This window comes from Spermophilus citellus, assembly GCF_964194105.1.
Source record: "Spermophilus citellus genome assembly, chromosome: 12".
NCBI classification, from domain to species: domain Eukaryota; kingdom Metazoa; phylum Chordata; class Mammalia; order Rodentia; family Sciuridae; genus Spermophilus; species Spermophilus citellus.
This window is the reverse complement of record NC_138198.1, coordinates 93,720,884-93,748,701: the sequence shown is the minus strand read 5'-3', so window position 1 is coordinate 93,748,701 and position 27,818 is coordinate 93,720,884. Positions and strand designations below refer to the sequence as shown.

At 40.4% G+C, this 27,818-nt stretch overlaps 1 protein-coding gene across 4 annotated transcripts in view; it reads right to left on the bottom strand.

Moving 5' to 3' along the window:
* The window catches only part of MAPRE2 (microtubule associated protein RP/EB family member 2), a 153,814-nt gene that overhangs the window by 77,474 nt on the left and 48,522 nt on the right, over positions 1-27,818 (bottom strand). The window contains exon 1 of one of the 4 annotated variants that reach the window (XM_081262962.1): positions 16,024-16,283. The exons of 2 other annotated variants lie outside the window; for them this stretch is intronic. In XM_081262962.1, the coding sequence (XP_081119088.1) occupies positions 16,024-16,142 (119 nt within the window). In that variant the 5' untranslated portion in view covers positions 16,143-16,283. Of the gene's footprint in view, positions 1-16,023; positions 16,284-27,818 lie in introns of those variants that run through there. One more of the 4 variants, XM_081262965.1, reaches the window with a different exon arrangement.

The following is a 27,818-nucleotide window of genomic DNA, read 5'->3' as shown; positions in this document are numbered from 1 at the left end:
ACACACAAAATGGGCATATTTTCCTTCATATGGTCAGAAATGCAGCTGATTATATTTGCCTAAATGTCCATCTGTTTCAAGCAGTGGGTGGCTTCATCCATGCTCTGAAAATAATTCCAATGACCCGGAGCTTGTTCCCATGCCACAAGGCTTGGCTGGTCTCCTCAGGGCACCAACTTCTGTTCAGCACCCCGCCTACCTCTCTTGGCTTGCAGTACATCCACTTCTCCACGACCATATGCCTTCTGTTTACTTTCCCAGCCCTACTTGGCCTTGTTCCTTCTCACTCTGACCTTTAGCCTCTCCCAGGATCCCAAGTCAGTTCTAGTCAGGCCCCAAGTCACCCACGCCCAGAATGGCCCCAGGTCAACCCTTCAGGACATGGGTGGTGCTGGTGCCACCATGGTGGGTGACCATGTTCAGCTGTTAGTCAATATACTGCATAAAATCAGGTGCATAAGATAGAGCAGAAAAGCGTGTGGCTGCTGCGAGGCAAAGTCCTGGGGTGGACCCAGCTCCTGGTTCTGTGCTCTTAGCAGTGCTGGCTTCTCCCCAGGTACTCAGCATCTTCAACACCTTCCTGCTCTCATAATGAGAAACAAACGATGGATGACAGCTTCAAGTTTAATCATTAGGGATAACTGGGTGCTCCAGAGCTCATGCAAAGAAAAAGACCTCTTTCTGGCACTTGACATTGGGATCTCAGGCTTCAGGACCGGCTCTAACATCAACTCCTCAGCAAGCCCTCTCTGCCCACTCTAGGAAGGGCCTCCTCTGATTATCCCCACAGCACACTGTCTTTTCCTTCCTCATACCAACACCATCAGGGATTACCTTATTTATTATCTGGGCAGACACACTCCAGCCCCTGGAATGCAAGCTCTAGGAAACACATGTACTTTACCCGTATTTTATTTACTATATATCTCCTGGGCTCTAGGGCAATGTCTGGCACAGTGGGCACACAAAACTGAATCAGTGCTGAAGGAAGGTGAGTTGGGGAGAGTTTTGTGGGGAGAAGACAGAGTGCCCAAAGTCATACCATGGGGGCAAGTGTCAATACATGCCCGACCACCATGTGAGCTAAGACAGAGGGAATAAATTGGGGGTTGAGTAGATTAAAGGACTTTGTTTCTTCATTTAGGGGAAAAAAAAAAAGGTGAGTAATGTGGCATTTTTTATGACTGGAACCCAGATATGAGAGGCTCATTACTAGTTGCTGTGCAGCTTTGTGGGACCTCTGCCCCAGGAATCCAGGGCACTGGCTTCTAGTCCCAGAGCTCCCACCACGCAGTCGGTCTACTTGCACACATGCGCCTCCACTCTTTGAGACCTCCTTGTCTCCAGTGGTAAAGCAGAAGGACTAGATTAGATGACACAGTAGCCAGCATTCCCTGAGAAATTTCCACACGCCTGGTACAAGGGTCAACAAGTTAACATGCCCTTTCTCATTTTGTCAACACAATAGGTAGCATGTTAGGCCATGATGTAGGAAAAGACAGAGTCAGAGAGATTTAATGACTTGCCCAGTTGAGATTATTAAGTGGCAGACATGGGATTTGGGTCTGGTATTGATTCTAGGATTCTTGCTGTCAACCAAATCCCTCCTTGATCTCTGTCTTTATTACATCACGACAGTAAATTGAAGGAGAAAGAACTCCAAATGAGGACACAGGTGTGGCCCCTCATAAAACCATGTTTTCCTTTTTTAATTGTTACCAAGGCTTCATGTTACATTTTAACCACGTTGATTTTTTAACATACATTTCCATGAAGAAAAGCCTAAAATGTAGAGATTTGGGGGACTAGTTACTCAGTTCATTGCTGGGAACAGTTTTTGGCCAGAAAAGCTGCCAGCTGTAACATATAAGCCATGCTAATATTTTAGGAATCACCACATTTTACTTTTCTAGTTACTGCATACTTTGGACCCAAATCTCCCAATCTGCTTTTCGTGGCAGATTAGTCAAAGTGGACAGGGACCACATATATTACAACTTATAATTTTTTTCAAAGCTAATAAAAGACTTCAGATTGGTACCTATGTACCAATCTATTTCATTGAAAAAGGAAAAAAAAAATCCCCTCTTACAGACTGGTGCCTATCCAAAGGTCTGTATTTATATTGTGGTAAAATTCACTTTCAAATTCATAAAGACATTCTGAAGTGGAAATGAAGTATCAATAAAATTAAACCTACTAATAAGTGATGTAAATGAAGGCCAGTGTTAAAAAATATTCCAGTGACCTTTGTCTCCAAACTGGGTAAAATACATCCATATCCCCCTAGTCCTATCTATACCCTCTATGCTTAATTCTTTCCACAGTAGACTTGATATGCAACCAAAATGAAAATTTCAAATTGGGAAACAGTGTAACATTAAACTTTTCAACTCTTACCTTTAGCTGTCAAGGTACGAATCATCTTCTAAGAATCAAACCCTCATGGAACAATCAAAAAATTACAAAATGGGTTCTCTTTCATATTGAGGAATAGCAAATGGAAATTCTGATCATTGCTATAGCTAAGATTAGTGATGCTCATGCAAACTGGTGTAGCTGTGGGGAAATACTAACAAAAATCAGCAGCGTTATTTCATATCTAGTTCCCCAAGGCATCATTGCCAAAAGTTCCTTTCCCAGACGAAATGATTCTCTCATCTCAGCCAGAGATTTTCCCTAACTTTCTATAATTTCACCCCAGGGTTAGAATTCATCCTTCTTTTCTCATCACTAGGTTTCCCTTGTACTCTTGTTTAGGAAACCAGATGCCATTTTGTATTCTAGAATGAAAGAAGAGTTGTTTTCTTTTTTTAAAATCAATACATTCATTTCCTATTACTTTGCTGAAATGAAGAATAGAGGCTGATAGATTTTTGCATCTTAAGTATGTAGCAGCCCCTGACAAACATTGGTTTATACACAAATGAGTGCACATGCATACTTGCAGACAGCCTCAAGCTGCAGTACTTATCTGCTCTCCTCCCCACTGTCTTGTTACTGGTCAAAAGTTACACTTCCTGCATTAGTGTACAAGCACTACAATTCTCAAAGGGAAATGCAGAAACTGAACACTCAAGAACTGTGCCGTGTTCAAACTGAATCAAGCACAGAAACCACAGTGGGGCGGACATGCGGTAAGACCCTTGGTTTGGGGAGGAGTGGAAGGAGAGGAGCTGGCCCTGCAGCCTCCCTTTGACTCTGCAGCTCTGTGGTGTGAGGACTTCAGGGAGCAGAGGACGACATTTAATAGACTGCAGTAGTTAACATGTGGGGGATTAGTGGTCTCCACTGAAGTCAGTGCTTTATTAAACTTGGGATTCTTAAAGATAGACGAAAATTGACAAGAAAACATTCAAAGATAATTAAGAGAAAGGAAATTACTTATGAGAAGACTATCTTTGACTACATAGCTAGAGATGATATTATAGACAAAACTGTCTCAAGAACACACAGAGGGAGCAGATGAAGTCCGTTCTAGAGTGGATGTGTGTTAAAAGGTACTCAGTATTTGAGCCAATTTGAACAGATGAAATTCATAAATCTGGTAAAGTGCCTCCATCCAGTTGCCATGTCTCGTTTCTAGGTTCCTAGGATTAATCTGACTTAGAGTATTTAAATCATATTATAGTAATTAGCTTTCCATTCAGCAATTGAGTAACAGTCATATCCATTTTTTGGCTTTCTGAACTTAAACTAAAAACTTGATATCACACGGGTTGACTCAATGTCTCAAATACTATTTTACTTTATGTTATTCCAGGCTTAGCTATTGCTATAATTATCATAATAGTAAGCATGATAAATGTTTATTTAATACCATAATACATCCAATGACTCATTACATATATTTACACGTGCATATATGCTATAGAGGATTAATTTTTACTTAAAATTAAGGTTAGATTATCTCCATAATGCTTTTTTTTTTTTTAAGAGAGAGTGAGAGAGGGGAGAGGGAGAGAGAGAGAGAGAGAGAGAGAGAGAGAGAGAGAGAATGAGAATTTTTAATATTTATTTTTTTTTAGTTCTTGGCGGACACAACATCTTTGTTGGTATGTGGTGCTGAGGATCAAACCCGGGCCGCACGCATGCCAGGCTAGCGCGCTACCGCTTGAGCCACATCCCCAGCCCTCCATAATGCTTTGATAAGGCAAAGAAATAACTAATTCAAGGTAGGATGCTGGTAAACAGAAAACACTGGGGTTGTGGCTCAGTGGTCGAGTGCTTGCCTGGCACAAAATGTATTGTGTCCATCTACAACCAAAATTTTTTTAAAAAATTAAAAATAAAAAACATGTTGAGGTGCTACTTTTTATTTTTTAAGAAATAGATTTTATATTAAAATTATGCATTTTCACTATAGGAAAAGTAGAACATACAAAAAAATTTAAAAATATCCATATTATTACACTACTCTAACACATTTGTTTCTTTCTAAACCTCTCCTGTGTGTGTGGTAGGGAAGTATATGTATGTATTTTTTATATACACATATTAAAAAAGGACCCATTACTTACATATATAGCTATACACAGAGCTGAGGAACATCTCCTCCAAATTCATGTCTACTTAGAAGCTCAGAATAGGACCTTATTCGAAAACAGGGTTGTTAGAGATGTACTTATATGATGAGGTCATGTTAGATGGGGGTGGGTGTCCTAATGAAAGGCAGCCGTGTAAAAACACAAGTGGAAGAAGGTGTGGGGTAATGAAACGTTGGGACTGGAGTGATGAGACCACAAGCCAGGAAACACATGGTGGAGCAGAAGCAGGAAGAGACAGACAGGCTTCTTCCCCAGCCCTCAGAGGGAGCATGGCGCTGCCAATACCTTGGGTCTTAGACTTCTAGTCAAACTCAGAGAGGATGCATTTTAAACCACCCAGTTTGTAAAATTTGTCATGGAAGCTCTAGGAGACTAAGAAAATCCATACATACTTTTGAAGCAATCAGATTGTTTCTGTTATTTGTGGACATTTCTCATATCTTCTTCACATGTTTGTACTGTACTTAATTGTGTAGGCATGCCACAATATACCCAATTCTCGAATTTTATTTTAGCATGGTTAATTTCAAGAACTTTTACTTTGATCGTGTCCCTTCTTTTGGATTATTACTTCAAGACAACAGGATTGGTGGTTGCTTAAATGCTAACAGACCAAATGATCACTGGCTCACATATAAAGACATGGACATTTTTCCAATGTATGAGTCTTCAAGTGATTTTATGGGGGTTAGTTGTTTGCTAGAGAGCCTAAATCCCAAAAGGACATCCTCAGTCGGGGCTCCCTAGTTAACAGGAAAGGAAGCAAGCAATCATCTTATTTTTAAAAAGTCCCGTCCTTGGACATCGTAAACTAAGGGAATCACAGGATGTCCTGTCTAATAGTATTTGGCTTCCTTTCATGGAACCTCCTCAGTTAAAGCAAAAGAACAGTCTCAACTCTCCTCTGATCCTCAAGTGGCTGTGGCCTGCTCAGTTCCAACCAGAACACAGAAAATCACCAACCAGTCTGGAGAGCAAGAGACTGCTGCCTTCAGGGAAGGTAGTAATTCACCTGAAGTTTGGCCTGAAGGTTTTGGCAGTCATTATGGATAAATGATAAAGGAAATAAGTTACATGCACAAAATCTACTCAGTAAGTCCAGACCGTTAGTGAAATCATACATGAATTTACATTTTACAGTATCTTTAGATTTTTGAAACATATGTGGTTAAGATACTGGGATTTTGCTGGAGAGATCCCCAAATAGATTCTGAAAACAAGTAGGCCACTCTGTCAAGATAACAGGGACCCTCAGTAGATCCTTTCATGTAACCTACTAAGAGACTCTTGTAAGAACAAAAAGCCCACCAACTTAAACAGAATGCAAACAGGTAGATTTGGGGCATGTCTGTCTCAGAATTTAAAAATGAGGGGGCATTCAATGCTTAGTTATCCTGGGTAAGATTTTAAAACCATGAAATTGTTCCTTGTCACATTTAAAGAAAAAAAAATTTATACACATTTTCCTCTTAAACTTAATAATGGGACATTTGATCTAGCATCAAGAAGACATGAAATAAGAAAAGAACATGTACATAATTATAGCGTTCTCCACAAAATTAAAAGAGTGTTTCATATTTATCAAAGCCCCAAAGAAAACCCAGGTCCTATATTAAAAACTTACATATGAAACTTTTAAAGTGAACTTATAATTTTTTTCTGAGTTAAAATAATTGTTTTGTTACTACTTTGCAGCATATTTTACTACAATTGTTTAGTATGTATAGACTGAGCATCCCTATCCCCAAACCTAAACTCTGAAATGCTCCAGAATATAAAAATGAGGAAGCATCCAATTTTTGGAACATCGATATGATGTTCAAAACATCTATTATAGGGGCTCTGCCAGGAAAACCTTTGGAAATATTCCCAAATCAGAAACATTTCTGGTCCCAAGCATGTCAGACAAGGGAACTTACTAGACTGTGACCTAATTACTATAAAGGTCTTTGTGGACAAGACCAGGTAGAAGTAACTATCCTTTTTCTGGAAAGGTTTATATTCAGGTTCAGAATATAAGACCCAGATATATTAAAATTTACTTCAAAACTCTATTATAGTATTCAGAATATATTTTTACAGACCTCCTATAACAATAAGACAACATAACTTTTTTTAAATAGGCAAAAGGTTTGAACATTTCACCAAAGAGGTGACTAACATCATTAGTCATCTGGAAAATACGAATTAAAATCTCAGTGAGATACCTCTACACACCCACAAACACAGTCAAAAGTCAAAACACTGATATACCAAGTGTTGCCAAAGACACGGAATGGACTCTCTAAAATGGCGCAACCACTTTGAACAATTGTTTGCAGTTTCTTAAATTCAACACCAGCCATATCATCCGATCATTCTACTCTCAGGCATTTACCCCAGAGAAACAAAAACATGTCCCCACAAAGATTTTTCCATGAATATTCATGGAGGCTTTCTTCATAACTGCTCAAAACTAGAAACAACTCAAATGTTCATAAGCTGCTGAATGGATAAACAAAATATGGCACTACCATACGATGGAATACTACTCGGCGATAAAGAGTAACGGACTGCAGACAAAATTGCTATGTCTGAATCTTAAACTCATTAAGCCAAGTCAAAGCAGTCATGAACTTTGCATGATTTCATTTATTTAAAAAAAACTGAATCAAATCTGTGGTGAGAGAAGGCAGGTCAGCGGTTCCTGTGGCTGTGGAAAGAGGAGATATGAACAGAGAAAGGCTACAAGGAATTTTGGGGTGGTGGAGTGATGGAAACATTCTATATCCTGACTGGTGATGACACGGGGGCATATAATACCAAAATTCATTGAATCATGCACTTTAAATGGATGCATTACTACAATACTGACATCAGTTCTTAACAAAGTTGATGGGGGGAAGACTACAATATAAAACATGTTTGAATTTTTTCAGATTTGACCAAGATATTTAATAAACATTTGTTATATGCCAGGTATCATATCAGGTAACTAGAACACAAAAATCATAGATGACTTTAAAGACAGGGTAAAAGAGTAGAATTTAAACTACAAGCAATAATACTAACATTCTTTAAGGAATTTCTTTTGTACCCAGACACCACTTGGTGTATTTTACATTCTCTATCTCATTTAATCCACATAAGAACCATGTGAAGTTGGTGCTGTTATTATTCCATATACATGGCAGGAAAATTAGGCTTATCTTAGGTCATCATGTGAAAGAGCAAAGGAGGTGCTGGATGCTCCAGACCATCTTTTCCATCCAGAACCACCTTCAAACAGGAGTGAGAGGAAGACGCTCTTCATACAGGCTGGAAATTGAGTAATTAATATGAACACCTTAAAGTCAGTGGGATGACAATTCTAACTGTCAACTTCCAGGAAGAGAAAAATCAGCTTTCCAAACACCAAACCTGCTTCCTGTGCATTCCAGTCCCCAGCAGGAGACTGGGGAGGGCCTCTTTGGTCCCATTTCCTCCTGTCACCAGATCCCTGCCTAGGCTCACATAGCACTTATCATTTTCTTCCTTCCGTGAAGAACAAGGGTTAGAATGGCAGATTTACTCTGCCCAGGAACAAAGAGAAAGAGAGAGATGAGGAGAAGGGAGGTTGGCACATTCATCCCAAGAAACTCTCTTGCAGGAAGCATGTGCCTGCCTCCACCCTCACCAGTGACCCCATCTTCTGCTTCCTCCTTTTCTAGAAGAGGCATTCAGGCACAAGTCTCTATTTCACAGTTGCTATGAGCAGGTCCTTACAACAAGGATAATGTATGCGAAGCTCTCCTCCTCTTTGTTTTTCCCTAACTGGTCAGTCTCCCTGGGGTCTATGCAGACTTTACCAGCCTGGTGGGTGAGGAGGCTGCCATGGGGAGGCATGGTGAATGCAGATGGCTGGTTTCCTGGCCATCATCACAGGATCTGGGGGTGAGGGTTACACGAAGGGCAAATACTACTCCTTAACTACACTAAGAAGGGAGGTTAGGCCAGTTACAGGAGGCAGGGGCTGCAGTCAAGAGTGTCTAAAAAATAGCAATTACCTGTAATCTCACTGTGGTAAGGCCTTGCACGTTACCTGACAAACAGCAGGTGCTCAATAAATGAGAAGAAAATAAAACTGCAAAGAGGATATTGAAAAATAATCCTCAGAGAGGATTATTTTGCAGTTAGAGCAGGATTCACGGAGCATACTAAGCAGGCTGGACACATCACCAGAAACAACAGAGGCCGCTCCAGTGTGTGAGCTGGGGAGAAGGAAACAAAATGTGCATCAGGGATGTGTGAAACCTCAGTGGCTGCACGGGGCAGATGCTGGGAGAGCACAGTTCATCTGTGACTTATGATGCTTTAATGTAAGAATGGTCCTTGCATTAGGCAAACGTTTACTATCCTCCATGTGATTTCCCAAGTCCATGAATAGTTTGAGATGTTTTCTAACAGTTCAACATGTATAACTCATTAAAACTCAAACTCATTGAAATTTAAATAACACGTCACTTATTGATTTGGCAATGCATATATATATATAAATAATCTTCAACTTTTTGGAAAAAAAGAACACATAAAAAGGCACCTAGCAACTAATTTGCCCAGTTCCCATTTTTATAAGTTTCTATGTTTTCAGTTTCTCTAGGCAGTACATCAAGTGAATATGGAGATAGTCTCAATTTCCTATTTACACACAAGTCAGTAAACAATAATGCACTATTTTTAACCTAGTGGTGGCCAATACACATCTCATAAAAATTATAAAAATTGAGGGATCAAAATAGATAAGTCTTTTATTTTTACCTCAAGTGACTTTCTGTAAGGGAGATGTGACCTTTCTGCTACAAAAGTCATTCAACAATGCTCAAATTTGCACCTCAAGTCTACGTTAATAAAACATATATAGAGGCCATGGTAGGGTGTACAACACAAACATAGTTTATCCTTATCTGCTTTGTTTCTGAAAGCTTTTGGAAAATTAAAGGAGGATAATTTTGCCCTTACCAGGTATAGGCACAGTAATCACAAAGTTATTTTATTATGACAAGTGAACACCAACTGAAGACTTCTGAATCAACAACAGCGATACTCCAAAAACCCAGACAGGCTCTGGGTACTGTCTGGCCAGGTGTGGGCACCCCACCTCTTAGACCCCTCCCACCAGCACTCTGCCTCGAACCCAGGCCTCTAGAGGCTCCTTCCAGGAAGGGCTCTGCATTCCTCTTTGTATTCCAAGGGCCCAGCATGGGGACTAGCATACAGAAGGAACTCGATTAAGTTTGCTGAATGAACAATTGTGGTTTGAATTTTACATATAACGATAATGGTCTAAACTCCAACAGTGGGAATTTTTTTAAATTCCCATTTTTAGCAAGCTGAAACATGCTTGGTCATTTTGAAAAGGAAGTAGATGGAAGGCAGGAGGAGGGGTATACCCTGTTATTTTGGTAGTTCCATTTTCTCCCAATTTGTGGGGGCACCAAATGCAAACTTTGCTGGGAATCACGGAGGGCTCTTAAATGAAGTATACCACTGTTTATAATCAGAGAATAACTGTGAACATGAAAGCCTCCCAGAGATGTCAATGCTTGTAGCATTTCTGATGAATTACCTTCCAGGGCTTTGCCAGGGTAGGCCAACACTAAATTAAGAACAAGGAATTAATGTCTTTAAGGCAAAACAAAACAAAACAAACACTACTCCTAAGAAAATGAAATGGGTTTACAGAAATCTAAAGTGTGCCTCCCAAGAAGAACACTGCCCCTTTAGGCTATGCAATAACTAAAACTGGCCACTAACTTCAAGATCGACTCTGTGCACTGTTAAAATTCAAATCTGCACAAGGTCTGCCTTATGAAATGCTATAGGAAGCCACAAGGCCTTTAGGAAGTACAGTATCTCTATCAAAATGACATGCTGAAAAAAGATCACAAGTTTATAGACTTCCACCAGCGAGTGCACAGGTGTATGTGCCCTATGCACACAATGTCTGTACTCCCCCTTCTTAGATCGCTTGGCCTGTTCCTTCTCTGTTCCAAAATCATGGCCAAAATCAGATTTGATGGGCAGAATCATTTTACCTGCCAGAACCAAGCAAGGCCTAGAAACAATAGAAAGACTGAGGTTTTGCTGAACAAGTTTCTTCTTTAGCTAAGCATTAAAGGATACCATCACTAAAAGCAGCCATCAGCTCCATCATTCTAGGTATATGTCATCAACATCCTTTAAAAACACAACAAAGCAAAAGCAAAATAATACTTTAAGCAAGTCTGTCCTGATTCAAGTGAGTAAAATCCTGATTAGTCTAGGGAGATTTGAAACTGAAAATGTACAAGTATTTTTTTTAAGTAATCTATAAAGAAATTATTTCTTAGTGGCCTATAAAACACTGCTTGATCTTTACCTTACTAATGATTTATTTTTCATTAAAATAAATTAATATCTTTGGAGATACATTTCACAAAACTGTATTTGCTTCATTAAGGCAAAAGTCATACACCTTCTAACTGTGAGGAACTGGCCCAGGGTCTTATGGAGAATTCTAAGCAGCTTCACCAGCCACATCTGTAGCTCCTGTGACATAATCCTTCAAAGTGAAGTGCCAAACACCCTGCTTCTGGGTTTGGGAGTATCAGAACAGTGTAAGTGTTCCACACTAGCCACCCCTTAAAAGCCACTGTCTGACCTAAGTACCAGTGCCTTTATGAAGTCCTTCTACACAGGGAGAGATGTCCTGAGCCAGGGAACATCCATCTATCTACCTTATCCTGATCCCTGCACACTAGGGGTCTGGAATTCTCTTATAATACCAGTGAGAATTACTTATTCCCTAAGTAATTCCAGGCCCTTCTGAATGGATGAACACTGGTAGACTCCACTTTCCTTTTAACTCTCATTTCAAAACAGCAGACCATTCCAGAACACACCTCTGTCCCCATTATCCTATCCATCAGGTAATAAACTTGCAGTTTCCTATTTCTAGGCTCCCACTACCCAGTCTATCTTTCAATGCTCCTGCCTTTTTTCCCCACCATTGTCCACCATGCACCTGGCCAGGCCAATGAGAAAACTCTGATTCTATAGCCTATGCTCTTTTCACCAATATATTTGTTTTCCCACACCAACTTTTAGCTTCCTACCGCATACTCTCCTTGAGAATATCTTTACTTACTTTGAGTCACTGTGAGCACAGGAAATGCAAACCACTTTTGCTATCACACTAAGCAAAATATTGACAGCAATGTAAATTTGCCACAAAATGAGCTGTTTAAATCTGACTTTGCTAGAATTCAAGGTCCTTAAGGGGCATCTAGCACAGACTTTGGCCAGAGTATATTCTCAAACATTTATTGAATTAATTCTTTGACCCAAATGGAATATTTAGATTAGACCTGATATTTTCTGTCCACTTAATTAATCTAAGGACTTACTTCAGCTTCGACAGGAGACCTATAAACACAGAAAAGATGCTGCATAAGGAAATCAACCTTCTAATTCCAGAGTATAATCTCACACAACTGCTCTGCTAAGATCATGCACTGTAAACAGATACTAGGACAACAAGCTACAGAGCAGGGGTGGACCTCTCCCCAAGGACAAGTGCACCAAAGACCATCCCATTCACAAAAGCTCTGACGAGGACCCTGAAAAGCAGTTCCAAAGTTGGGCACCTAGCAAAACATCAAGTAACTCTCTGACTTTTACAAACACTAAGAAAAATATTAAACACCAAATCATATTTTCCGAAACCTCCTTTGGCAGTATTAAACCCAGATGGTACTAATAGGTACATAATGGACGCATGTGAAGTTAGACTTTGGCTGTCTATAGCTATTGCTTTGGGCGAACGTGATCTGAAATCTATATTCTGGTAAAAGTAAGCCACGTTACGATAGCTTCTAGTGAGTGGAACACATTTTCATGCCTCCATCTTTTATATGTCTATACAAATGACAGTTCTCTGTCTTCCTTAGAAACAGCTCATTTTTTTTTTCTTATTGGCATAGCCTGATGTTTTAGGTCAACGTTTTAAGCTTGTTTTGCCATTCTTTACAGTCTATCCCCTGGGGCCAGGTAATCTTTTTATTTTTTCCCCCTTACGTACTCAGAAAACATGCTATTGTAGTTACATGTTCAAACACCCATTTTAAAACAGTCCTCTAGCCTTACACATGCATTCTCAAAAGCCTGGAATATGTGAACAAAGATGCCATGAGGGCCAGTTAATAAATCTCCTTTTCAACTAGCATCTGCACGAAACAGAGCTATGGGGAGGATCCTCTCCAGGGAGACTCAGAGCACGACTCATTCACTCTGTGAATTCAACAGTGTCGCCTCAGATGCCCCTCACCACATTTATTTTTTAAGCAACTCTTAAAATATATGGCTTTCTAATGCTCCTCAGTACAATGAGGAAGCTGGGACCGAGAAGGTGATAACATGACAGTGGACATGAGCGGGAAAATATGCACTCGACTGGATTGGGCCATTTTGGCACTTGGCTCTTTTCCATTGAAATTACTAATTCAGGAGTCATTTTATAAAGGAAACTTGCTTTTCTCATCAAATGCACACTAGCTTCCTTAATGATTTGCCTCCTATTCTACTCTAAGCTGTGAAAATGGGTTCTGTTTACACCGACACCTGAGTTCCAAGATCTGGGTCAGGGACCATATCCGACTTTCACCTGTGAACAATCTGGTACATATGCTATAAAAATAGAAGAGTGACCACTAGTCCAACATGAGGGCTCAGGGGCACTGCCCTGTTCTCGTTTCCTCTCATCTGTGCTGCCAGCAAGGTAAGGTGTGTTCCTGTCCAAGAGTACCTAAAAGAATCACTTCTCAGTAATAACAGCATTCTTTTCATATTTACATAGCTCTTTTAAGAGATTCTTTGTTTCTAATGTTTGAAGTCAACCTCACAACATCTCAAAGAATGGGATTGCATATCCTTATATGTAAGAAGCAAAGGTAGATAAAAAAGCCTAAGATAAAGGGCCTGTTGGAAACCTACCTAGGACTTAGTAAAGCAGCCAAGAAACAGAATTTGGCGACACCAAAGAGAATTTCCAAGCACATCTCATTGGTGAGTGCTATCCCAAGCCTATAGCCAAAGTAAAACTTTTATTTGGCTAAATTTCTACTATGGTTTTCAACTTGCCTTCCAAGTTTCCTCAACAAATAAATGGCTATATCATTCCAGTCTTGGGATGCCAAAATAATGATGGAATGCTTTCTTCATTAAAAAAAAAAAAAAAAAAAGTGTCACATTTTTCCTTCCCTATGACTCTCCAAAAAAATAAGTGGTAGTTATATTACATTGGTCATCCACTTTGAAAGAGAAGAAAACAAATATACAGAATTCTCCAGTGTATTTGTCTCCAAGCGCACCCTTTGAATAACAATACAAATGCAATTTTGGAGGCTTCCATCTTCATTTAACTTATAGCATCTCTTGCTATAGCATCCAGTAACCCTATTATATAAAATACAAATGCAATGATGCTCTGATTTAAGAATCTGCTCAATCAGTCATAATTAAAACTTAGTTTTGTTTTTTATATAATCTCAGATACTGTTATTGGGACACATCAAGCAAAATGGAAATAATTCAGGAAATGGAAATCATTAACAGATTGAATTAAAGAAGTAAATGCAATTGTATTATTAAGCAATAATTTATCACAAGAAGGTTACATTTAACCTTTCTGTCAAGTGATTTTCCATTGCCACTTCAAATTAGTTCATATGAGTAATAAAACCCAACTAGGCAACTTCCTTTGGCCCACGTGGTAAAATTGGAACCCCATCTTAAAAAGCAACTGCTACCAACATAGCAGGAATTAAATCATTTAAGAAGTGAGGGCTTCATCAAATTTATTACTTATAAGACAACTTTAAATGATTGTGTTTTTAAATGCACATGAAAGTTTTTGTTTTTAAATTCAATTTTTAGGCTTTGGGATATTCACAGAGAAGAAAGGTAAGAAGGTGCCCAACATCCCAACCACTGGATCTGTAAAAGGAGAGTCCTAGAAGTTTTGGACCAATTTTGGTTTACAGTAAAAGAATAACAAGCATTGAAATCTGTAAGGATACCATGTCAACACGTTCATTGGAACCATAAGGCATGGGATTTGGGTGACCTCATGGGCACAGCCAAAATTAACTCCAAGTACTTATGTAACTGCCAGAGATGACAGGGCAAAGGTTGCTTATAATTTTTTCTTTGAGTCAACAAACAGTATATATCTTTGGTAAAACAGAAAGGGAGTGGGGTGCTTTTGACCCTATTTTATGATACACAATGTTCAAATACACCGAATATTCCATTTGTAAAACCATCTGAATGTTTAGATGAAGTCTTTTTTTAAAAAGAGTTATTTCCTGTTGCTCTCTAGCTGAGAGGATGCGCTTTAGAGGTATGTGTGCTCTGCTTCAAAGCAAAAGCATTGTTAGCGGTTATCAAGGTAACATTTAAAAATAACTAACCCAGTACAAAAGAACTTCTGAGGAAATATGACTGAAGCTATCAGTCTCTCTTTAAGTCTGGCCTTGAGCTGCCTAAGACCCTAGCTGCATTCTCCATTACATTGTTATCCTTATCAAACAATGCAAACAATTTTAATGAGCTTATCTACGGGAACATATTGCCAGATATGTTAATGTAAAAACGATGCCAACCATACAGGCAAGCTCATTAATCAAAAGGCTCACAATACAATGACCAAGATCATTCCCATCCTCAAATCAGACCTCAGCAAAATACCAGGAATTACCTTTCTACTGTCAATAAGAAGGAAGGGCTCCCCCACCCATGCGGAGGCCATAAACTCCTAGGAAAATACATAACAGCGCCCACATTTTTTTCAGATTCATTGCAGTCTAGTCTCTTTCTAATAAACCTAGGGTTCCATGGAGAAAATTTTGGTGAATGTCTGACACTGTGACCTCTGCTGTCAATCCTTGCACCAATCAGCGAGCAGAATTCTTACAAAGCTCCATCAATCTGGCGGTTTAACATCACAGACTGCAGCTTAATCTAGAGGATTCCATCTTTCCCGCACACTCTCCAGGTTAAGCACAAACGTTTTCCTCTCGACACCCACCCATTTGTTTTCTGCCTTTAGGCACCGCTACCTAATGGCTCCTTTAAAATCTAAAAAGGAAAGAGGAAAGGAAGTGCTACAGCCCGTCTCCCTTTGGAGAAGGGGGGGAAATAGCATGCATTTTTATCAATGTGGAAGGGAAGAGATGGAGGGAGACCCCTTGCAGGCAGCCAACCTATTCACAAAATGCTTCCCATCTGCAATCGTGAAGCCTCGATGCATACCCAACATGACACACGAAAACAGATACCAAATGATTGCAACCGCCTTCACAAACGCACGTCTGCAGCCCGGGTGGCGGGCAGTATCTGTTCCATTATATAACGGCCGGATTTCCTTGCTTCCCAGCCAGGGTCCCCGGCCCCGGCGCTGCCCTGGTGCCAGCCCCATTACCTGTAGGAACGCTCCCCGCGCACTGTGTGCTTCCGGAAAGGAATGATGGTCCCGTTATCCTGGATGATGTCGTTGTTGTTCTCGCCATTTGGGGACAGGGTTTGGGTCGGCCCAGGCATTGGCGCACTCCCAAGTAAGGGAACAAACCGCTGTGGGCTGGCTGGTGAGGAAGGTGGCTGCGTCTTCCCGCTCGCTCGCCTGCTCAGCACACGGACCGTGCCTGCCGCCTGCTCGCCCGCTTCTCCCCGCTCAGCTCCCGCCCCGCCCCGCCCTCCTGCGTCCCGCCCTCCCGGCCGCTGACGTCAGAGCGCCGGCACAGCACCCGGGTCACGTGACCGGCCGGTCGCCATAGCAACCCGCTAACTCATCACCTCGCCTCAATTCACACAGGGCCGCGGCGTGACCACGCCAGCCGCTCCTGGCAGGCACCGGGGCAGGCCTACATCTGGCATGTAAAACCCCAGGCCACCCCGCAGCCCCCCTCGCAGACTCGCCTTGTCTGAAAACCAGCTCTTCCTCTAACCATTTCCTTTCCGACCCGTGCTCCGACTGCAGCTGTGTACACAAAAGAAGGATTCATGCAAAGGGGTGTGGGAGACCCTTTAACTCCTTCAATACCAAGTTCTTAAGCCATCAGAACTAAACTTGGGCATGTTTCAGGAAAAAATCCAAAAAAGATCTAGTGGCCAGCTTCGAGAAAAGGTATCCTTCCGACTAGAGGGGTTAAAAAATGTCTAGGTTCCTCCCTTACTCTTCAAAGCAGCAACCACCTCAAGCAAAAAATCTGAAAGCCTAATAAGTTGTATTTCCTTCTAATCAATGTAGCCTTTAATGATGTGAGGATCAAAGATCATAAATTACGAGATTCTTTGTATAAAGAATCCCTAAAAAGGGTTTTTAAAAATAACCACTGTTTTTTAAGATCACAGTTACCCAGGACCCTCAAATTCAAATTCTTTAGACTGCCTTCTGCTACAGATCATTGATTCTATGCCATTTATTTTATTTCCATGTGAATTAAATAAGCGATCACCTCATTTAGTATTTGGAAGCTCTTAACATTCAAGCTGCTCTGTGTCATTGAAATGTTGTTTTCCAATGCATTGTCCATGAGTAAGATAGTATTAATTTTAGCCATTTTTTAAAATGAATAAACTAGTGGGATTTAAGTAAATTGCTGAAGGTCATATAGGAAGGGGTGAATTGGAACTTAAAAGTGACATGCTTTTTTCTTTTAATCTTATAGGACTAAATAGTAGTGATCTGTCTATTATGTTTACTCCAATATTATATATTGAGGTAAGAATCAAGAATCACACCCAATATGACCACTGTGAAAGACAGCTGTGATAGCACTGCAAAGTATTGTGCAAAATCCATGGATTGTAGATTTTGAATAGACCCCAAATGTGTCCAGTACTTTCCTCCAGAGAAGAGAGTCCGAAGAATTATCTACTTATCAGAAGTGGGTTTTAACTTTCATGGGGTGCAAAGGGAAGAAGAATTTGGGTATGAAAGACACAGCAAGAATGTGTATGGCAGAAAGTCCTAGGATATGTATGGTTCATTCCTCCCCAATATTGTAGACTTTCATCAGCTTCATTATTTTGTGATACAGATATTAAAAACAAGTAAAAACTCTGTCATTCCTGACAATTCTCCGGCATATGTCCCTGGTTATAAGTTATTTCTGGTATCAAGCTTCTGGAATTGGAATCAAATGTTTCACAAACCAGATGGTAATGATAATTTCAAACAAGGGGGGCCCCTTTTATTTCTATTTTATTCTCTCCTTTTAGGCTATTATTTTAATAATTTTATTCTGCTTCTCCAGTTAGTTCACAGTGCACAAGTTGATTCCTTCATGCACATCCCCATTTACATGAGAATTTTTTTTACTTCTCATACAATCAGGATCCAGTCTGACCTAAGACTTAACAAGGTACCCAAATAAAAATCTAAATACAAGAGATACATACCAAGTCTCACATTGCACAATGAGCTAAAGGGGCACAGAATGCACTCACTACTGCAGACAACCATGCTTCCTCTTACTATTTCTGTTACCACTGTTGTCAATTTCCTTACTAATTGGTTCTCTTTCACAAAAGCTTCCCCTTTTGGGGGGACAGTTTAAAGTTGAAAGGCAGAGTCTACAAATCAAATATTCAACATGTTTGGGTATGCCTTCTCGATTAGGAATCTTTGGCTAACTTTTCCATGATCCCCTATTTAAGTAATATATTGGACATAACTAATGTTATCATAAGGACTAAATCTGTCAGAATTCATTATAGTTCATTAATTATACCCACTAATTTTGTGGAGTGAATACCCCCACTTTATTTCTAGGCTGCTCATGAAAGTAGAGATGATGGCCAAGAATCTGGTTGATAGGCTGAAAGGGAGGGATATTAATTCAGGTGAGGGAGGTATCTAAGAGCCCTTGTAAATCTTCCTCTATGCTTGCTCTGAGCCACACTACTATAAAGGGACCCAGAGAGCTCCAGAGACCAATGATTACCCTCAGAGATGCAGGGGTAACAGGGGTAATAATTTGAAAATATTAAACAGATGTGTTTTCATTCCTCTCCCCATAAATCAGGTTACCTGGCAGCCATTCTCAAGTTCAGCCCAGGGGGAAAGAGGAGGGCAAATTCTAGTTTGGGAATGGGAAGGAGGATGGTGTAGATATATAGAAAGCATAGAAAAGGCAGGAAAGGGGAGGAGGGATCCCATCCTTTCCAGACCCAACTGAGTATACAGAAGAGTAGTGTTCTCCCATTTACAGGCCACCAGGCTTACTTTAGAAGGGAGACATTAAATAGGCTGAAGATGGGCTGGGGTTGTAACTCAGTGGGACAGTGCTTTACTCTCATGTGTGAAGCACTGGGGTTCGATCCTCAGTACTACATTTAAATAAGTAAATGAAGGCACTGTGTTCATCTACAACTAAAAAATTAAAAAATTAAAAAAAAAAAAAAAACAGGCTGGGCCGGGCACAGTGGTGCATGCCTGTAATCCCAGTGGCTAAGGAGGTTGAGGCAGGAGGATTGAGAGTTTAAAGCCAGCCCCCCGCAATGGCAAGACACTAATAAGCAACTCAGTGAAACCCAGTCTCTGAAAATACAAAATAGGGCTGGGGATAAAAAAAAAAAAAAAATAGGCTGAATGCCAAGCCAAAACTAAGGGCTTTCTTTTACCTCATTTCCATATTTGAGAATCTAGGAAACAACCACCTTGAAAAAAATGGGTCAGCAACTCTCTCCCTCCCCAAGTTAGCTGCAGCCCATTACAGTAAGACCCCCCCCTCCCATCTTTCCTAACAATGTACAGCCCTCATAGTACAGACCTCTCTTCTCCAACCAGGTGCAGGTTCATGGTGGTTTGGTATGGTGAGGAAGAGAGTAGGTTTGAGTTTGACTCTGAAGTGGAGAAGCATGACCTGTGGCAGGTATCTAGAAGTTTCTGTCTGCCCAGTAGGGGATAAGTAGGAGGTTGAATGGATGGTGCTATCAGAGAGCTGAGTTTATGACAGTGGTGGTGGCAGTGGGGGCTTCATTACAACAGAGGCAAAGGGATATTTTAACCTAGGTCCATAGGGTGAAACTTTGCAGTCAGAGCTGAAAAAAAGAGAAATAGCCATCTCTGAGGAAGTTACACACTGCTAGGCCTGTGCAGGAAGACACTGCAGCTCAAGAGTGTAGCACAGAGCCCCAACAGAATGCTCCTGAAGGGGGTCAGAATAGCTTCTCCTCTGCACACTCACATTGCAAACCTAAGAACCAGCATGAGACTAGGAGGCCCCTACTCTCCCTTACCTTTTGTGTTTCTATAAGCCCCACGTCCCTATTCAGTCCTCCAGACCCATCTTGTAGAGGAGCTATAAAAGGACAGACATCTAGAGGCAAAATATTCACCTAAGAGAGGTTCATCCAAAGATGGACAAAATTGGAAGAGGCTGTAACACTGAGAACTGGACAGTCTTAAATTGCTTCTGGTTCTCTGGCCACCGGCAGGGTGAAGAAGTTACAGAGGTTACGGTAGAGGCCAAGGGGTAGCTAAAACCTCATTGCATGTCTGTGTTTTCAACCTTTGTTTTATGCACACAGGTTTACTTAAAATTGTTTGTAAACCATTGTCCTACATCTCCAATTGCCCATGATTGTATCATGATTAAAACAGGAACTCTGACTTAAGTATACCCTGGTCCTGGGCTTGACCTCACCACTCCCTGACTGTGTGATTTGGGCAAGTTATTTTGCATCTCAAAAATTTAGTTTCTTCATCTATAAAGTAGGTGTATTAATACTGGTTTCATAGTTCTGCTGTGGGGTTAGTTACATAGTGCATTTTAGGCTCTTAGCAGCAGCTGGCACGCAGCAAATTCTCATTAGTAGTAGATGTTATTATTTTAAAATAATATGTTGGGCATACCCAAAAATGTTCATTCATTACTTAACACTTATAACTGGCTTTCTTATGTATTCAGAGCTAGTAAAACAAACAAAAAATAATCTCAGGCTCTGACCACTTCCAGGGTTGTGGGTGAGTAAGGTAAAAATAACTGGCAATTCTAATGATTACAAGTGCTATAATAATGATATCATATATGGTAGTACAGGACCATGGAAAATGAGTGTCAATGTCCAAATGGAAATTGGGATTAGTCTGACATGTTCCCCCAGATAGATGATACCACTTTGGATGAGTAATAACAGTAACCTTTCTTGTTCACTTCTTATGCAATAGATAGAATATAAATTCCCTTAGGGAAGGGGCTTCAACGGTTTTGTTCACTGTTGTATCTTCAGTTACTGGAACAGGGCCTGGCAGGTAGCAGGCATTAAATAAATACATAATTCATTCATTTATTCAACCATATCAGATTTGATTCTTTCAGCAACCAAAAGGATAAAATTAAAGCTTAAAGAAGAGAAGAAATTTGTCCAAGACTGGATATCAGAGACTCTTGCCCAAAATTTCATGTTTATCCACTAGGCTACAATGCCACTTTTAAAGAGGAATGACAGTGCAGAGGAAAGATAGACCAGATATGCCCAGATATAGAGGTAGGAAAGGGTGTGACTGGAACCAGTAGGCTGTTCGGCATGGACAGGAAGCAGAGTATGCAGTAAGTAACAATGTTGGGGAGAAAGGTCTTATGGCCAAGCTAAGGAACTTGACCTTAATTCTGAAGATGATCTAGAAACAAAAGTGTTGCAGGAAGAGAAATTAATGGTGAAATTTATGCATCAATCAGGTTTGATGCTGGCAGAAGTGTGGAAAAAAAATTGAAGATTAAAGTAACTCAAAAACTGATGGAGACCTAAACCAAGATGGAGGTCAAGGGGGTGAAGAAGAAAGTACAAATTTGAGATAGTCAGAGCACATAGCTGTTAGGACTGACTGCATGTGGGGATGGCAGTGGGTGGCAGTTAACCATGGGTACTGAAGGAGAAAGTGATATCTTAAATGGATCCCAAGTATATTGCTTGGTTGACCAAGTAGATAATAGTACCATTTATTAAGCTTAGGAATACAGATTGAATTGTTCTTTTGGAAGAAGGGTTCTCATGTATTTGGGACATAGAGAAATGCCAATAGGAAATCCTAGTGGCCAATGGGCTTCACATGTAGAAAGTGATCATTAAATATTCCTTGAATAAGGAAATACAGGGGCATTGAACTTATTAGATGTGTTGGAGATATATATTATTTGGAGGTAATTATCTCATAATTGATCACTGAATCTGTGGCTACTCTCATTCAGGAAGAAAGAAAAGACCTGGGATGGAATTTTTAATAGCTGAGTGACAAAAGAGAAATGTACAAAAGGAGTCTGTGAAAGATTTTTGGTTAGGGGAACAAGTCACAAGAAGGAGTGGTTTCAGTGGACCCAGGGGAGAAGCAGGTTCAGAGAGAGAAAGAGAGACAAAGAGAGAGAGGGAGCAGGGAAGGGGAGGGAGGCATGGAGGGAGGGGGATCATGTGCATGTGGGGAGGGCAAGGTGTTTCTAGGACCAAATGCCACTGAAAATTTGAATTAGATAAGAACAAAGAAGTATTTATACGATTTGATAAGTTTTTTTCAAAGATATTTTTAAGAGGTTGATTTCAGATCAGACCCATCGATAATCACCAAAGAAAGAAATCTTTTGACAGTAGGAAAACCAATTCTTTGCAAAAATCAAGAATTTTTTGACTAAAGATATTCAAGGAAGGGGGAGATACTAAATCATGGGTCACATGTCTAGAATCAGCAACTAATGGAAATCAACAGGTATTTGCACTGGAATGCTCCCAGCAATATTAGAAAGGGCCAACATGTTAATTACTAAGCACCTGTTAGGCAGTAGACAAACTGATCCTACCTTTCAGTCCCTATTCTCATGAGGTCAGGATCCAACACACACACACACACACACACACACACACACACACACACACACACACACAGAAAGAAAAGAAAAATATTTAAAGTGGATGTTTGCAGAGTAGGATTTTGAAACCAGACCAGAGGACACAGAGCCATAGGTATGAGACCTATAGCCCCAAAGGAAGCCATTAACAGGTCCCAGCACACAGGTCCAATCATGGAAGACCAAACTGGACCCCAATCTAAATTTTAAACTTTAAGAGTTCCTGGCATATGGCACAATCACATTTCTCTAGAACTTGGGCCAGAGAACTCCAGTAATTGCATGTCAGCAGAAATCATTCTCTCTCTACTTCTCCAACACTTAAGGTTCATCTAGGAAAGGGATTTTTTTTTACATTGTCTTGCGTTGGAGAAATCCAAATATAATAGCAGAAAAGATATGAAATTTACTAGCCAGGACTGAATGTTAATCCTAGTTCCATCCCAGAAGCCCCTACTCATCAAGAATGCCTTTCCCAGGTTACAGTGTATTCACTGAAGCTTATAATCACTGTCAAAGGCATTCACAGCTGGCACACCACCTCAGATGGAGGTTTCCCTAGGTCATTATCACCTCGGAATACAGACAGAAGATTCCACTTAGCAGTCAGTTCTGCTCCCCTGGGAAAAGTCCTTTCTCCCATGCATATGTCCTAAGATAATGTCCAGTGGGAAGTGGCAGATAAAGGCTATCAATCAATGGTTTAAAATATGCACCACATCCAAAATGACAGCAATGAATGACATGATTGGCCAGTCAGTGATATTGGCTCTGAAATTATATCTGTGTCATATAAATGTATTTATTTTATTTTTATATTGATCCTTGCTCACTACCTTTATTCCAGAGGCCTCTGATGATTTTCTAGTTCTTTCTCTGGATCTAATGAGAATTTTATGGACACATATGCTTCCTGGCTTTTTTCTTTCTTTCTTCCATTTATAGCATTTTATTTGAGAAACATTGATGAATAATGTTTTTTTTTTTTCCCAGATGAAGAAGGCCCACTTCAGAAAAAAATCTACACAGGAATATCCTTCCAGGACTGACTTTTGACATTCCCTGACTTTGGAGATTCTTTATCAGCCACATAGATAGCTATGCTGATATGTTCAGAGGCAGAGTTTTGCAAGTCTCCTCCTGAAGTGCTAGCAAAATAGCAAGGTTTTGGTCATGTCAAAACACAGACCATGCCATTGGATAAGGTAAAATTCTCTGTATGTTGGAATTTATTTTCTAATTTGCTATTTCTTAGAGATTTCCATAATCTTGGATTTAATTTTGTGGAATAACTCAGAGAACACAATGTGAGTGCATTTTAAAAACAGTTTAAAAACACTGAGCATTATGATTTTTGTAATAATTCAATCAAATCTGGGCTACGTGAAGTTCAGTCTATGAAATAAAAATGTGCTTTTGAATTATACCATCTGGTTAAATTTAAGAGCTTTAAATATGTTTTCCATAAAAACACAACGTGATAAATGCTATAATTGAAGAATGTACGTAGGAATTCAGAAAAGAAATTAACCATGCTTGGGGAAACTCGGAAAAGATTTGCTATGGTAATAATGTTTGCATTAGGGTTCCATCATTCATTTAGTGAATATTTATTGAGCACTTACTATGTGTTGGAACTAGTTCTAGGCATTGGAGATGCAGAAGTGAACAAAATAGACAATTCCTTTCTTTTGTGGGACATTACACTTGAGTATACAAGCATGTGTATGTAGTAGGGTGAAGAAACAGGCAGAAAATAATTTAAAAATACAGTGTGTCAGAAGGTGGCAAATTCTACAGGAAAAATAAACTGAGGAAGGGAGAGGCAAGGAGCACAGAAAGATGTTATAATTTTCAATGGAGTGGCCAGAGTAAACATTCCTGAAATAGTGAAATTGAGTCAATGACCTGAGGGAGGTGAAGCAAACAGCCATGTGGATATTAGAAGAATGTTCCAGGCAGAGACGACAGCCAGTTCAAAGGCCCTGAGGTGGGAGCATGACTTGTTTAAGGAAGTCTGCAGCAGAGTGGGTTGCATGTATGCACACTGCAGGGGGCAGAGAGATAGTCTGAAGGAGCTGAGGTCAGAAAGATTACAGAAGGACCAGGAATGTGTAGGGCTTTGAAAAAAAAAAAAAAAAAAAACCATTGTAAAGACTTTGGCTGAAAACCAAAGTTAGAAACCATTCATTTGTAGTAGTGTTAGCAGTGTTGGCACAGATGTGAACTATTCTCTAATCACAGTAAGAGCAACACCTAATATTTGGGCACATTTTATGGGTCCAGTGCTAGGCTTTACAATGAGTAGATGTCTCAGTCCTAAAAGAAATGTATGAGAAAGGGGCTATGCTAAGTCCCATTTGTCAGAGGCAGTAACTAGTTAAGTAACTTGGCTAGGTCACTAGCCTGGAAGTGTCAGAACTGGGCATGAATGCACCTGCCAGAAGTCAAAGGCTTCATTCTCTGCTAGTCAGCCTGCCTTCCTAGAGTCTGATTAACCTGGGAGGAGGAATGCAGAATCTGGGTAGGGAGGCGGCAGAGGAGATGGCAGGAAAGAAGCCAGAGGCCACAACACCAAGGCAATTCCCTGTAGGGAGCAAGGCGGTAAAGCCAGGAAAGGCTGAGAGGCAGGGAACAGAAAGAAGTGAGGGGTAGGAGGCTGCCCAGGAGAGCAATCTTCACAGAGTGAGGGAGTAGACGTGGAGGGGAGAATTATAAATTATGTTGATGGAAAAGGAAGAAATAAAAGGATTTGGGGTTAGCAGGATATATGATAGAAAGATAATTTTCTTACCCTTATTTACTGTGATTATTAATTTTATTTCTAAGCCTCAGCTATCGAGGTCCATTTCTTTGATGCCTTCTAGAAGAAGGGACGCAGGCATTTTTTCTTTTGTATTTGTAGTCAGAGCTAAAATCTGTTTTCATTTACATGATGCCAAGATTGCTGGAGCTCAACCATCCAGCTACAGACATGCCTGTTTGACTGCTCTCACTAAAATGTGTCTATGTCCACATTTATGAAATTCCTTTCCTCTCCTCTTTTATTTCCACATTAAAAATGCATCGTGATGATGTGACTGGGTAGGACACCTAAAAAGGGATCAAAGGCACCTTGGGCTCTGTTGGGTGGCAAGAAAAATGAAGAGACAAGACGCTAAGTACCATTAACAGATCAATACCCTTCCAGAAGACTCAGAGGCTTCCAAGAGAAGATTTCCTTAGGGGTTCTCAAATGTCAACCAAACCACTGGGCTTTAGTGCTGACTTTGATATTGAAAAGTCCAAACTGAGTGCAGAGACTCCTTAATACAAAGCCAGAAAAGGGCAGAGGAAATGTTGTTCCGTCAGGGATAAGGAGCCTCCAGAATTTCAGAGTCACTTAGAACCCAGGCCATCAGGGACCCTGGCGAGTAGGGGCTTCCAGAGTCTGGGGTTCTCTGTCAAGTCTGGTGTGCACCACAGCAGGGCTATGGCTGGCGGATGGCTCCCCTAGAGTGTGTCGAGGGAACACGAGGCCAGCAGCTGGGAAGGCGTGTGAGTAATGGAAGAGAAATTCCTCCATTTCTGACCTCATCCAAATAAAATTCTTAAAAAGAAAATTAAAGCAGCTTACTTCATTAGGGGAATAAAAAAAGGAATGCAACTGAAAATCATGAAGAAAGACTAAATTTCCATCAAAAGAAAAAGTTTTAATTAGAGCTTATATTTTGTTTCCTCATTGGAAATGCTTTAATTAGCACTCAGAATGCCAGGTATTTTCATGTTCTCAATTCCCATTTATTCAACGTCTGTAAGACATGAGCATGAAGGGTTCGCTTACAGTGCCACCTTCAAGAAGCTTCCATTTGCTTTCTATATAAAGGAATCAGACCCCTAGGAAATCCAAAGGGACCTCAGCCTTAACATCTAATGGAGACACAGTGAGTCTGCAGATGGGCTGATGGGAGCCATGTAGATGTCCTCATACCCATCTCCCCAACCCCAAATTCCCATCTTCGCAAGGAGGATCCTTTCAGCCTTCCAGAATGCAACAGAATCATTATAAATGAGAAGTAACAGCATGCAGGGTAAATAGCATGTAAATATTATTTTTCCTGGTCCTCCTTCATGGAATAGCTTTTTTAAACCCCGTGATTCTAACTGAGCTTGCCAATTACAATATTCTATCCTTCTGGCCCTAAGGGTTGATTTTGAACTAGGCCTATCCCCCAAGCCAGGCCATTTCCAATCTCTTTAGTATCTTCTACAATTTGAGCTGCAACTTGTGTGTTTGGGGTAGAGGGTAGGATCCAGTCTTCCTTATTAACAACTGTAATTTAGACTTAAAATACAATGTAAAGTGTATCCTTACTATATTTTGCACAGAAGAAAAGCAAAGTAGAAACAGTTCAGTTTAGATTGATACAAACTTGAATTTGAATTCAGGTGCTGGTACTTAGAAGTTGTAGAACCTTGGTCAACTATACAACTTAGTTTCATCTTCTTCATCCATAGAATAGAGGTGTGAAATTTAGGAAGTAACATTTTAAGATATAAATGTAGGCTCTGCTTTGTTCCCTGTGGTCACCATTTTTTTGCCACAATCCCTTTAAGAAATTGGATTTCTCTTTCCCTTGAATCTAGGCTGGCCCTCTAGCAGCTTTGAGAATAGATTTTGGTAGAGATGATGCTGACTGTTCTTGGCCTAGAACCTAAAATGAATGGCTGGTATATTCTGCTTGAGAGAATTCTGATTGGCCTGGGACCACCATGCTATGGAAAACTACGAGCCATGTGGAAAGTTCCTAGAGGATGAGATGTCATGCAGAGGGGAAGGGATCACACTGAGCATCAAGGTTCCAAAGATGCGATTGAAGAACCTCCTGCAGCCCCAGTATCATAGTTGACATTATACAGATCAGAGATAACTGCCCAGTCAAGACCTTGCTCAGTCTTGGATCCATGAAACCGAAAGATACAACAAAAGGTTTATTTTAAGTTAATGGGTTTGAGGTAGTCCATTAGGCAGCAATTGATAACAGCAACACCCCCCTGTTAGTTCTCTATTGCATAATGAATCACCCCAAAACTTAGATTAAAACAAGAGCAATTGGTTTATTATTGTCTCTTGTCATTCTGGAGGTTGACTGGGCTCAGCTAGGTGGTTCTCACTTGTGTCTCTCATGCCACTGTAGTCTGAAGGGGACTTGCTGCTGAAGTCATCTTAAAGGCTTCCTCAGTCTCATAACTGGTGACTGATGTTATCTTCTGGTTGGGACCTTAGCTGGGGCTATGGTTGGAATACCTGTACAGACCTTCTCCATGAGACTTGGATTTCCTCACAGTATAACAACTGCATTCCAAGTATAATTGCCCCTAAACAGTGGGCAGA